At 43.0% G+C, this 12,837-nt stretch overlaps 1 protein-coding gene across 1 annotated transcript; it reads right to left on the bottom strand.

The window, feature by feature from the left end:
- Positions 1 to 2,325: 2,325 nt before the first annotated feature.
- On the bottom strand, positions 2,326 to 12,722 carry LOC122175550 (kinesin family binding protein). The gene is made up of 7 exons (XM_042863292.1): positions 12,370 to 12,722; positions 10,037 to 10,135; positions 7,495 to 7,574; positions 7,195 to 7,378; positions 6,490 to 6,574; positions 4,421 to 4,530; positions 2,326 to 3,751 (listed from the first exon to the last, which is right to left on the bottom strand). Exons 1-7 carry the CDS (start codon positions 12,712 to 12,714, stop codon positions 2,873 to 2,875), a joined length of 1,782 nt encoding a protein of 593 aa, XP_042719226.1. The 5' UTR covers positions 12,715 to 12,722; the 3' UTR covers positions 2,326 to 2,872.
- Between the last annotated feature and the right edge of the window lie 115 nt (positions 12,723 to 12,837).

Genomic DNA, 12,837 nt, shown 5'->3' with positions numbered 1-12,837 from the left:
TTAGGATAACACAGACTGCCCCCAGGCCTGGCTGGAATGAGGAAGAGGTGTGCAGCATCAGCCAAACTGCAAAACGTGGAAGTGCCAGCAGGCACTTTGCAACAGTTACTAGGAAGGGCATAACGCACTTTTATAAGGAATTTAAAAATCAGCATTAGTCATTCCTGACGAGCTCTGAAGTAAGCTAAAATGTTGCAATTTAAGAAGAATAAGTTGACAAATGTTTCCAGCCACAAATTCATGCTCTTGATTTTAAGGCAGCAGTCTTTAGGTCGCTAACTGCAAGGCTCCAATGGACTTGGCCTCAGTGATGGCAGCCTCGTAGAACCTGCTTCACAGGACTGCTTCAGGGCATTCCACAATGAAAAGTTCCATGGAAAACACCGAAGTATCATTGACCACCTCAATCATTTAAAATACACTCAAAAAGTAAAACCCGGTTTCACTGAGCAAAAGGAAAACCCCAAGCAAAACTGAAACGCTTAAAGGCGTGAGTAAAGCAGATCAGTCCGATATCTCACTGTCTGATACTCAGCTTTATCAGGCTCCTACAATGTTTCCGAGCACAGAGTTGTAGCAGCAATCATACCCAGTGCCAGCACTGCACTGGTACATCGAGGCATCTCCGCTCTGCAGATAGAGAAGGCAGCCATCTGCCTTGCCAAGACGTATGCCTGTGCCTTTGGCAACGTGGGGAACCCATTTTTCTGATGAGAAGTGGAAGTGAGGGGTCATTTCTCACTTCCCCCTGGTATTTCAGGTGTAAGAGGAGAGAGCAGTGAAGGAGAGGGCCTTCTCCTGCTGCTCTCCTCAATGGAAAAAAGAGTTTCCTCCCATGGGGGACTTGCAGAGAGAGCCAGAACAAGGCACCAACGTAATTATTCTCTCGGTCCTGAAACATTTCATCTGCCTGGATCAACCCTATTTATGCTACATAACACATTCAGAACAAAAGCTGAGAGCATTTCAGTTGCAACAAAACTGTTCTTAGCCAAAGCACATTACCTCTAGTGAGTACTATGCACTGCTTCAAGAGGATGCTGAGGTTGCAGCCTGTTTTGGAGATCTTACACTTGATATGTGTTTGGCACAAGTGTGGGCGTCTTGAAAACCTCACTGCTTTATGCTGGGTAAAGAAAAAATACTAGCAGAACAACAGTAAAGAATTTTCAGTGGTAAGATTTTTTTTCCAAGGTACAAAAAGGAATAAAAAATGCAGGTTAAATGGAGTTCACAGGAATCTAATCTTCACTTAATCTTTGAAATAAACGCCTGACCTCACACATACTTCACACAGTTAGAACTCAGCATTCCTGAAGGGAGCTTTGTTGCCTAATCCTACCTGCCCCTTCTCGCTCCACCTCCCTCCTTTTCTTTTTTTTTTTTTTTTTTTTTTTTTGGAAACCTAAATACAAGATCTTAGTTCACTTTGTCAAAAGCAGGAATTATTCAAAAGGTTTCCACGAAAAAGACATGCCTTAAAAGTATCAATGCAATAATGTGTTGCAGTGAGCACCTGCCATGATAGTCTCACCAATAAACTGCGTTCAGCCAGTGGCAGTCTTCACCATCTGCTGTAGGAGATGAAGAACTGACATTACTGGTTTCTGTCAGTCTATATGTATTTAATACATTTGAAATTTACTTACAGCGTACTGCAGTTTTTAAGAAACTGTGGGCTGTCTTACTATCATGCAAAGGGAAAAACCGAATTAAAGAACTGAGAACGGAAACTTTTAAAGGCTGATCAAACATTTATTTAGGAAAATAAACATTCACACACACTTTCTCCCTTATTCTGCATGCATGCAAATAGGTGATCCAGTTCTGAGTTTTGCCATCTCTCATTTCCAGGACCCATTCGTTGGCCTGTTTGTGATTAGCAGTCAGCCGGCCAGTTCTATTGAGGATTCTGCAAACTAGAGATCTTGACCACATGTACAAGACGTTCTTGCTTGCGTATGCTCCTCCTTTGCCCTCCCTCCTACTTTTTTTTCTTGTTTCCCCCCTCCGCCCCCCATAAGAAACCAGTTCTTACACTTGCAGCTCCAACCAACACAAGGAGCCACTAACGGCTTCTCAAGCCTTTACATGTTAGCATCTGCTGCAGCACTGTATCATAGTATCTCTACACCAGCAGTTTCCTATAGGAGTATTAAGAGCAGGGTTTCCCCTCCCACCTCCATTCATAAAGTCTGCTGCTCTCTTGCTCAGCATTCTGGCAGTTCAAATGCTCAGAAACACTTTCATCACTATGTATTTTGGCAGTTGTACTGTATATCTTAGTAACATAAAAGGAAACAGAATTCAAAGGAGTCTGAAAAATATTTAGCCAAGCTACTCATTTATTGAACCTCTATCAGTTACATCTAAATTAACAGGGAAAGAAAAAACAAACATCAAGCATCACAAAATAAATATAGAAAATAAAATTCCCTTCATGTGCATAGGGTTTTCTGGGGACAAAGGTTAGAAGAGAGAAAATATTTTCTAGTTTTCTAGGTGGAAGAACATGCCTTAAGTTTCTTAGAAAAATTTTCCCAGAGCAATAGAGTCTCAGAAGAAACCATTTTTGTACAGCACTACACTTAGATCCCAAGTGAAAGGAAAAAACAAAAAGGAGAAAAGGTTTATATTTATGTACAGACAAGCAATACAAAGCATCAGCTGGACGTTCACTTAACATTTAAGGTTTACAGCATTAGTGTGGTGAGCTACTAAGTCAGAGAGCTCTTTTTTTCCCAGAAGGTTGTATTACTGCAGGTTCTAGCTGGACGGCCAAACTGTAGCCACTTAAGTTCTATTAATCAGCCCAGAAGCTGATTTTGACAGGTATCATTTTAATAGCACACATTTCCTTCAAGTCAAACATTTATATGAATGGACACAGTTTTGCTCTTAGCCTCTCCATTCTCGTTGGAAGAAGACCCACCATCTCCTTACTGAGTTCTAGCTCAGTTTCAACAGCACGGACAGCATCTGGGTGCTTCTCACAATAGTCTACCAGAAACATGTAATACTCTAATGACGTCTGCATATTTTCCAGCTGCTTTTTGCTATCTGAAGTAATAAGTTTACCATACAGTCGTGCAATATGAAATTTAGCCACCATTGCAGGGCGAAGAACATCTTCCTCGAGCTCCTCAGGAAACACCTTATCTGGGTTCCTCAAAGAATCTAAGAAGAGTTCATAATATTTGATGGCTAACTGAGCCAGAGAGTTAATTTTTTTTATTGTGTGTGAGTCTAGTTCTTCCAACCTGTTACCAATAGCTACCTTCAAATCCATCATCTCATAATAGGTATCTGCTAGTTCAAACTGAAGCTGCCTACTAATCAACAGGTAATACTGTGGGTTCAAGTCTGCATATATAGGCTCCAACATGTCTATTCTACGCTTGTGCATTTTGCAACGTCTCTCATAGTCTTCTTCAAAGAAAGCAAGCACCTTAAACAAAGCACTGTGATCCTGAACAATTTCAATATGGTCAGTAACATAACCATCAACCTGAAAAAACTCCTTTGCCTCCTGAACGTAGTTCTGACCCACTAGGAAGATTTCTCTGGCTTCCTGAAAATCTAAAGGATATACACTGCTTACTTTCTCTTCCATGGCTAACACAGAGTCACATATATCACTTGTCCCAAAAAGCACAGCCTTTTTCATGCCATTCTCTTTTTCATCTTCCTCTTTCTTCCTTTGGGCTTTAAGTTCCAATTGCCTGTCTGGATCCAGCTCTCCTATGTTATCCTGAAAAGATACAGCATACTAATTAAAAACACGTGCCATGCAAAGACAAGCTTGCACTGCATCATTTTTCTTCTGAGTTATCTTTCAAACACAAAGTAATTAGCAACCAAACAAGACAAGACACATGAGTTATTTAACCTTATACTCACTAAAAACCACATTGATAACATCTACATTCTACAAAAAAAAAAAAAAAAAAAAAAAACCAATAACGATGCTAAAACAATTTAAGTCTCTCCACTCTGCAACAACACAGCCAAACCATGAAAGCTCCTGTTTTAGTAGAGGATTTCAGCAAATGCTCATTTTTAAGCATTCCGCATGAAAATATGAGCATACAGAAATGCAAGATGTTCTGCTTGTTAACTAAGAAACCAATCTGCCAAAAATCAAGGCATGAGAAAACTCAACAGAGAGGAGGGGAATTTGTGAAACTGCTGTACAAGCAGCACACTGATCACACTACAGAGCTGATCTCCCATTCCTTCTTATTTCTAAGTACTGCAATAAAGTCTAGGCATGACATGAAGTACCTGCTAGATTTCCAGCATCTCTTGAATTATTCATTGGACGATTGTTCATCATTTGCTACCAGCTATGAATCAATTACTGCTACAAGCATCAAAACAGATTTTTTAAGCAACAACAAAAGAAAAGATTTCCAGTTACCTCAAGTAATTTCCGAGCACTCTGCAGAAGATTCAAGCAATACTTAATCCAGCACCTTGCAATTTCAGCTTTTCTCTGTCTAAGGTCCTGCTGGTCTTGCTCTGCTTCATCTAGTTTATGGACATAAGCACATAGCCTTCAGAAAAGCTTAAGTGTTCCAGTAATAACCTCAAATGTTGTGCAAAGAATACATTATTTATATTTGTTTTTTTTTTCCTCGTTGTTAGACAAAAATACATTCTGTGTTGGGGCATATAACAATTCTGTAAACTGTCATTCTGGCAGAAACCCATGCAGATTAACATGGATGTGTCACGCATGAATTCTTCAAAAAGGAATGCACATTTAGAAAGCTTTTGATTCTGGAGGAGTCTTACTGGAAAAGATTTTCATGTCTCTCTGTAGCAGGAGAAAAAAACAATAGTTTGCTTTCTAAGATTCATCTGCCTGTTCAGTAATTGCTTCTGTCAGTGACAGATTCCAGACTCAATGTCAAAAAAGGGAACAAAATTAAGGGAAACTGCCTTTGGTACCAACGTAGTACCTATTAGCTCTACAACTCCAGTATTTTTTCCCCCTGTTCTCTCCACTGCTATAAATAGTCTTGAGATTTCATTTTCAAAACAAAAAAGGGTTTCTAGAGAGAGAACTAACTTCCCATTCTCTGGGCAGAGGGCACTGAGCTTGCTGAACAACGAAGAGATGCGAACGTTCCTTACCACCAAATAAAAGGTCAGACTCAGATCTGCTCTATTTGTTATTTTCCATAAAAGAACCAGGTTGTTCTTATAAGGAAATGATTGTTAATTTCAAAAAGGCACCTTCACATTTGTGCACCTCTTTATATACTGATTAACAAGACAGAAGGAAAGTGCTTGAGAGTGGCCAATGTTAACTGTGTGTTAGACTTTCTGTGAGCTAGTGCCTTCTGCACAGTGATCTTCAGGTCCACAGCCCTGCTCTTTGTTCTGGGAAAAGTGAATATCAGAGAAAAATTCACTCCTCCAAACAGACTCAAATATCACTGTTTAGTGTAGGAAGAAACCCAGATAAATGTTGGTTGACTCGCCCAAAAGTCACACAAGAAATTTATCAAGTACAAGCACAACCAGGACTCTTCTCAGTCTCAGACCTGAATTCTACAGCATAACTGCACGTGTGCTCCTGTGTTCTGTTCCTACTGAACATATAACCTCCATTTTTGGCTCATGAATCATATTAAATCAAAACAACCGTGCAGGCAGGCAGCTACAGAAGCCTGTAAACACACACTCACTCAGATCTACTGAATGTTTCATAAAATATATTGTCTGAAAACAGCCTACAGATAAGTATAACTTAACTCTGACAGCCCTGTTCCCTGAACATAAAAGTCTTTTGGACACCATCCTCAAAGGCAACTGCACAGAGTTCTGTGTTTTTGAGCTAAGGGAAATTCTAAAAGCAATGAAACTAACTGAAGTTCAGTGACAGTGGATTAAATAGAATTCATCTGAACCTATTCAAGATTCTATTTCACTTGTAATAACATCAATGGATTAAAGTGCTTGTATTCTGAACAGCTCAAACCATTAGAAGCTGAACAATACGCACTGTTATAAGCCAGAGTTAAAAACTCACTCTAGGGCTGCCCTGGGTGCTTGCTCACTCTCCGTGAGTTAAGCTCTGTCATTTTGAAACTGTCATTTGCCCAAGACTTAGAATGTAAAAGGCTGTGCTGTAGATAAGGAAAGCATAAGCATACAACAGAGGATTTGAATGCTGATGCTGTCACATAACCACAGATCCTTAAAGCTATAGTCAGTTCTCTTTTTTTCCCCCCCTTTAAAAACCATTCCTAGGAAGTATTTGTTTTGAATCATTGAATTACTGTCTTCTGACAATTCAGAAGTCAAGGCAAGCTGTATTTTGCACATAAATACAAGCCAATTTATTGTAAACAGAAAAAGATTGCTGAAAATTTAACACTTGGGTAAGTTTAGTACATACACATAGGCTTCATTTTAATGTAGGTACTAATGATGCACAATTCACCTTGTTTATCAAGGAACACTTCTATATGAACTTACTGTCTTCAGTAGATGGCACCTGTCCAGCCTGGCTGAAGATGACACTGGCTGCTGCTAAACAGTGCCGTGACTCCATGAAGCATTGCTGAGAGAGACAGAAACAACAGTTTATCACCAATGGGAGGAACAGAAAGGTTGCTCTCAGCTAAACCCCTCATCACAGGCAGTAAGAAATGGGGCACAAGACAAACTACAGAACCAAGGCTCAGCAGCTTGCTCCCCAGGACACTGGAAGAAAGTACGTTTTTTCCACACCTACACTGAGTGCAATATTTTTAGCTAAGCATTTTTTGTGCTACCAGAGCCACAAGAACAATTGTGAACATTTTCTGATCGATTCTACCATCACTTCCTTCCGCCTTCTGGTGGTATCAGAGGGCGTTAAACAGTATCAGCTGGACAAACAAGTCAACATTACAAGTGAGAGTCAGATCTCTTTACTCATATTTGCCTTGTTTAATGATTATGGTTGTCAGTGCATCAAAAAACATGGAAATCATGAATTGCTGTTGAAATTAGCATTAATTGACGTAGGTATGGTAAAAGACTTATGTAAAGGAAAAAGTACCTGAGTAGTCTGGACATAACCCCTAAAGAAAGACCTGAAGTATTTCCTGGCTCAGTGGATTATTTAGAGGCAATAAAGACGTGTGGAGGTAAACAATTTCTTATGTAATTACAGCAGAAAAGCATGAGGTGTATTACCTTAGAGAGATAGTACTGTGACAAGGTAGCAGCATTAAGTGCCCATTCTACCGGGTAGTAGCCGCAGTACTCAAGCTGCCGTTTAAGAGTAGTATGGCAATACTGAGCAGCCTTCTCAATCATCTCCAGGTGCTGGTAGACTTGTGCCAGATAATACAATGTATGTGTATAGGCTTTTTCAAACCTGGAAAAGAAAAAAATCTTTAGACTTCTTAATTCTTCTTAAGTCCCTAAAAACAACCTCCTAAACAAAAATCAAAATAAAAATAAGAAAAATCTAGGTTGCTGTTACTCACCCACCTTTTTGATCTTTCTTGGTCTGTGAGCTTTTCTTCTTCTGCCATGAAGTGTTCACTGGGATCCAGAGGAGGATTTCCATCCTGCATGGATGAACATGATAGGTTCAGGAAGATACATTTCTCTTACTTTGTGACTCCCTCTTCTGGCTGCAGACTATTTACCTATTTTCCATTTCTAAACTGAACAGATTCACATAATGCATCTACTGCTATCACAGAATCACACAGAATCACACAGAATCACAGAATCACCCGGGTTGGAAGGGACCCCAAGGATCATGTAGTTCCAACCCCCCTGCCTAGCAGGGCCACCAAACATACACATTCAGATCAGGTTGCCCAGGACCCCGTCCAACCTGGCCTTGAACACGTCCAAGGACGGGGCATCCACAACCTCCCTGGGCAGCCCGTTCCAGGGCCTAACCACTCTCCTAGTAAAGAACTTCCCCCTAACATCCAACCTAAATCTTCCCTCCTTCAACTTAAAACCATTTCCCCTAGTCCTGCTGTTATCAGCCCTTTTGAAGAGTTTACTCCCCTCCTGGGTGTAGGTTCCCTTCAGGTATTGATAGGCTGCAATGAGGTCACCCCGCAGCCTTCTCTTCTCCAGGCTGAACAAGCCCAACTCCCTCAGCCTGTCCTCACAGGGGAGGTGCTCCAGCCCCCTGATCATCTTAGTCGCCCTCCTCTGGACCCTTTCCAAAATCTCAATGTCTTTCTTGTACTGAGGGCTCCACACCTGGACACAGTACTCCAGATGGGGCCTCACAAGAGCCGAGTAGAGAGGGACAATCACCTCCCTGTCCCTGCTGGCCACCCCTCTCCTGATGGAGCCCAGGATCCCATTTGCCTTTCGAGCTGCCAGAGCGCACTGCTGGCTCATATTCAGTCTCTCGTCCATCAGGACCCCCAGGTCCTTCTCTGCCGAGCTGCTATCTGACTGCCATACTTCTGGAGCAATTCTACAAACCTCAAGAAACTTAGGGAAAGAAGGCCATGATTTCATGTGATTCTGTGATTTCAAACAGAAATACAAAGTGTTTGGCTTGTAATACCTTGTTTGCGTAATTTAAATTCTACAGGACTACAAATGGAGTGTCTGTAGATTGCACAGCAACAAAATGGCTTTACATGATGCTTTTTAAAGCATTTACTACTAAGCGTGTCTGCAAGCATGAAATGTTCACTTGCCCAGCAGCACTGATCTGCAACGTGAAAACATTCTGCAGAAAGTACTGCAAGGAACATGATGTCAGGAGTGCTCAGCTGTAAAGACTGCTCGTGCTGCCTTGACGTGACTCCAAGTCCTTTTATTCACAAGCTGGTGAGACTATTTACTCAACTGTATGAGTGAGACAGCAGGCAATGTGTCTGGAAGATGAAGCTGCTAAATCTTGATCTACATGACCCATATGCAAGTTGAATTGAGGTTTTTTTTTTTGTTATTTAAACCAAAAACTCTGTCCGAATCTTTACAGAGATATATCTTGTGATATGTACAAGATGGCTTATTTTCTTCATACAAGAACAGAAAGATTTTGTTGGAATATTGGAATTAACAAAAGTAAGCTAACAATATCATGCTTGGCTGGGTATAAATATCAAAGATGAACATCAGGAATTAATTACACTGAGGGTCTGTGGAGAGATCTCTAGTATCTCTAGTTAGACCAACTGACCCAGAAGGCGGAAAACAGAAGACTTTTAGCATGGGCATTTTTTAATTCCTTATATCCACTACCTATCCTGTAACCATAGACTAGCACAGCTACAAAGGCAGCGCTATGGCAGGGAATAACCAGCAAGGAATAACCTCTGCTAAAATTCCCATGAGAGTAACCTGTACTGTAAGCCATATCCCCACAAAACCATAATTTCATGAAACAACCTTCTGTTTAACCTGAAACACAGAACACTGCTCCTTTAAGGCCACAAATATTTTCAGCTCACTCAACAACTGCCCTGTCCCTGAAGCAAGATTGTGTTGGAAAGGCTTTGCAAAGAACGTAACAATAGCACAAGGGAGCCTTTGTTGATACACAGCAGAATCCACAACTCAGAACATCATTTAACATGCAAACGGGGTTTAGCTGTTCAGAAGATTGTCCCCTTTGAAACAAGCTGAACTACTTGCCTCTGCGCAGCAGGATATTATGTTCAGTCAGAGCAAACCATGCAGATAATACAGTTTGTTTTCCTTTTCCTACTGAAAGCAATTGCTTGACCTCCTACAGCATTCCCAAGACAAAAGTAGGACGATCTAAATCAGAAGCCATGTTCAGCACTGGAGTATCAATTCAAAGACCCTATAACAAGGATCACTATTTCCTGAGACAAACTACTTTCCCAGATCCATGCTAAAATTATCAAGTGATCCTCCTACGCCTTCTATGCCAGCAAACAAACCATACTGTTTTTCAGAAGCATTATCACACCACGAAGCTCAGAAACTCAAGTTCCATTGTATGTTTTCTTCCACAATTATCAAAACTGTAAGTGGTGCACGAAAGTAAGACCTGCTGCCAGATTAATAAGCACCGTACCTCTTTCATGTACTGATTATACAAGGCTTCTGCAGATTCCAAGTAAGTCTGTGCGGTTTTAATTTCACCCCTTTCGGACCACAGGATACCTAGATTGTTCTGAAGTTAAAAGGAAAAACAACAATTATTTTCCAATCAATTCCACTTACACTAAACATTTTCTTCAAATAATTTATCACTCTTCATCGCTATGTACATGTCTACATACACACACACTCCTAACATACCAGATTCCAAAAGGCAAAAATTGTTCCCACCCATTTTATTGTAAGCTGCTCAAAGAAGAGGGTTTTCACAGAGGCAAGCACACAAAGTCACCTCACAAATGGCAATTTTCCGTGTTTACCCTGCTAAATTATCTCTGGTACATTCATATAGAAAGCTTTTTCTACACGGTGTGTTCTACCTCTGATTCAAGCAACTCTGAAATCATAAAGGAGAGTCACAGACATAGAAATTTGCCACTGTGTCTTCATGGAAAAATCTAATAGGGAAAAAGTGCTAAAGGAATGAATGTACGTTTTGACAAGGAAATTAAAACCTGCTGTGATGCAAAAGCTATAAGCTTAAAGGAGTGAATATCACAGCAACGTGCATGGTAACATCTCACTGCACCTACTTTTTACAAAAAACAACCCTAATTTTATTATGAAGATGAGATGTTAATTACAGATCCATGTTTAATGGACTAATTTAATTCCTAGCATATGTTATCACAAAATCTAATAAGACTGGGAATAAAAACCTTCAGAAAGCTCCTACGTGTAGCTGTACGTCAGACTTGTAGCCCTTTCAATTCCTTCTATTTTATTATGTTTTGAGAGAAAGCCCCATGTATCATGACAGCTATGAACAAAAACACTTCACCCACAGCTGTGCAATGGAATTGACCAAATTTAATTAGACAGAAATCGTCACATGCATCCTTAAGCAAAAAGACAAATGAGAACAACTATAGAAACAGGCCCAGCAGGAAAAGGAATGCTCCTCCTTGCCAAAACAGGCATCAATGAGGTGACAATGTATTTTATAGCACTAGAGACGTGCTCATGTACAAATACAGCCACTGCTGACCACCAACAGCCTTGATACTCAGTGTTGTTTTGGCTTGGTTTTTGTTTGTTATTGAAATGCTCAGGTGTTATTTCCAGCACATCAGCAAAAACGCTGGGCAGAAATTCTCTTGCAGTGGCAATGAGGCACTGCTGCCCAGAGCTGTGGCTGTCCCATCCCTGGAGGTGCCCAGTGCCACGGATTGGCAGCTTGAACTGCTAGGGGCAACCAGCCCACAAGCAGGGATTGGGGCTCCATGGTCCCTCCCAACCCAAGCCATTCTATGAAAAAGTTTTAAAAAGGCACCTGAATCCCTGTCCCTCAGCCATAATGGCAACAATGCCCCAACAGCACACTGTGAGCACCCCATGCAAACACTGAGAAGATGCTCCTTGGTTTTGCCTGACTTCTCAGGCAACCTCAGATCACACCACTGGCAACAGACTGACAGCAGAGTACCCAAACCACCCCTCTGAAGGACAAGGAGCAGATGTAACCTCATGAGTCCCAAATAACTAAAAGCTGACAGGGTCACTGGGGTTGGAAAAAACCCTCTCAGCTCACCCAGCCCACCACCACCTGCCCACATCCCTCAGTGCCACATCCCCACAGCTTTGCAATACCTCCAAGCATTGCCCACATCCCTGGGCAGCCTGTGCCACTGCATCACTGCTCTTTTGAAGAATTTTTTCCTAATACCCAACCTGAACCACCCCGGTGCAAACTGAGGCAATTACCTCCCATCTTATTGCTATTACCTGCTCCGAGGGTGACCTCCACCTCATTACAGCCTCTCCTCACGTAGAGAAAGAGAAGCCACTGCCTGATCCGTGCTTCGCCGGACCACACAATCCCTCCGCAGCTTTACGCTGTGTGGCAGTGAAGTACCGTGAGCCCTTCCTAAATCACAGCAGACATTTCTGACAGACACACAGACAACTGCTCTACTTCAGTGAAAGCATGTGTGTGCGTGCGTATAAATGCACAGCAGCTGTCGCGAGGCACAGGTCACCACACGAACATTCAGAGAAGGATGTGATCACATTCTTCAGTGTTTTCTCCTTACGCTTAAGACTGAGAACATGAGCATCCCTCAGCTTCACTTGGGCAGCAAGTAAAAGCGAAGGGACCGCAATAAGGTCGCAAACCAGTCTTCTCCCGCTGTGCCGTACCTCCGCCAGCCCCGCAGCCCCGAGGAGCGGGCCGTTCCTCGGCTCGGAGGGGTCACTCCGCCACCCGAAGCCGCCTCGCGCAGCCCCAGCCCCGCACCCCCCGCCCACCTGGGCCTGTATGTAGAGCGAGACGCAGTCCCGGGACAGGCGGTGCGGCTCGAGCAGCTGCGTGCAGCGCTGCAGGTGCTCCTCGCCGGCCGACAGCTCCTCCGTGTCGGTGTGGTTGACGCCCAGCTCGTACTCCAGCACGGCCCGCCGCACGGCCAGCAGCCGCGCCTCGCAGCAATCCTCGGCGGCGCTCAGCTGCTGCTTCACCTCCTGCAGCAACGCGCGGGCGCTGTACTTGGATCGGTAGGGTTCCGTCTCCGGGTCCTTGCGCGACTCCACGGCCGACAGCGTCCTAGCGCTGCGGAACTTCTCGCACGCCGCGGCCCACCCGCTGCCCGCCGCCATCTTGTCGCCGCCGCTCGCCCGCCCCGCGTCACGTGCGCCCCGCCAGCCAATCGCCGACGCGCAGCGCGGAGGCCCCGCCCCACCCTCCCGCCGTCACGGCGACCTGCGCGGCTTCCTCGAGCT

This window comes from Lagopus leucura, unplaced genomic scaffold (assembly GCF_019238085.1).
Source record: "Lagopus leucura isolate 7727_CA_CO unplaced genomic scaffold, USGS_WTPT01 Super-Scaffold_739, whole genome shotgun sequence".
Classification (NCBI taxonomy): Eukaryota; Metazoa; Chordata; class Aves; order Galliformes; family Phasianidae; genus Lagopus; species Lagopus leucura.
Note: the sequence above shows the minus strand (reverse complement) of the source record. Positions and strands in the feature narration are given on the sequence as shown.

Excerpts from the sequence above, each read along its gene's own strand:
- LOC122175550 (XM_042863292.1), bottom strand. The coding sequence starts at position 12,714 with ATGGCGGCGGGCAGCGGGTGGGCCGCGGCGTGCGAGAAGTTCCGCAGC. Across the intron at positions 7,575-10,036 it reads ATAATCAGTACATGAAAGAG|GATGGAAATCCTCCTCTGGA; the intron begins GTACGGTGCTTA and ends TCATCCATGCAG. Across the intron at positions 6,575-7,194 it reads CACAGTACTATCTCTCTAAG|CAATGCTTCATGGAGTCACG; the intron begins GTAATACACCTC and ends TGTCTCTCTCAG.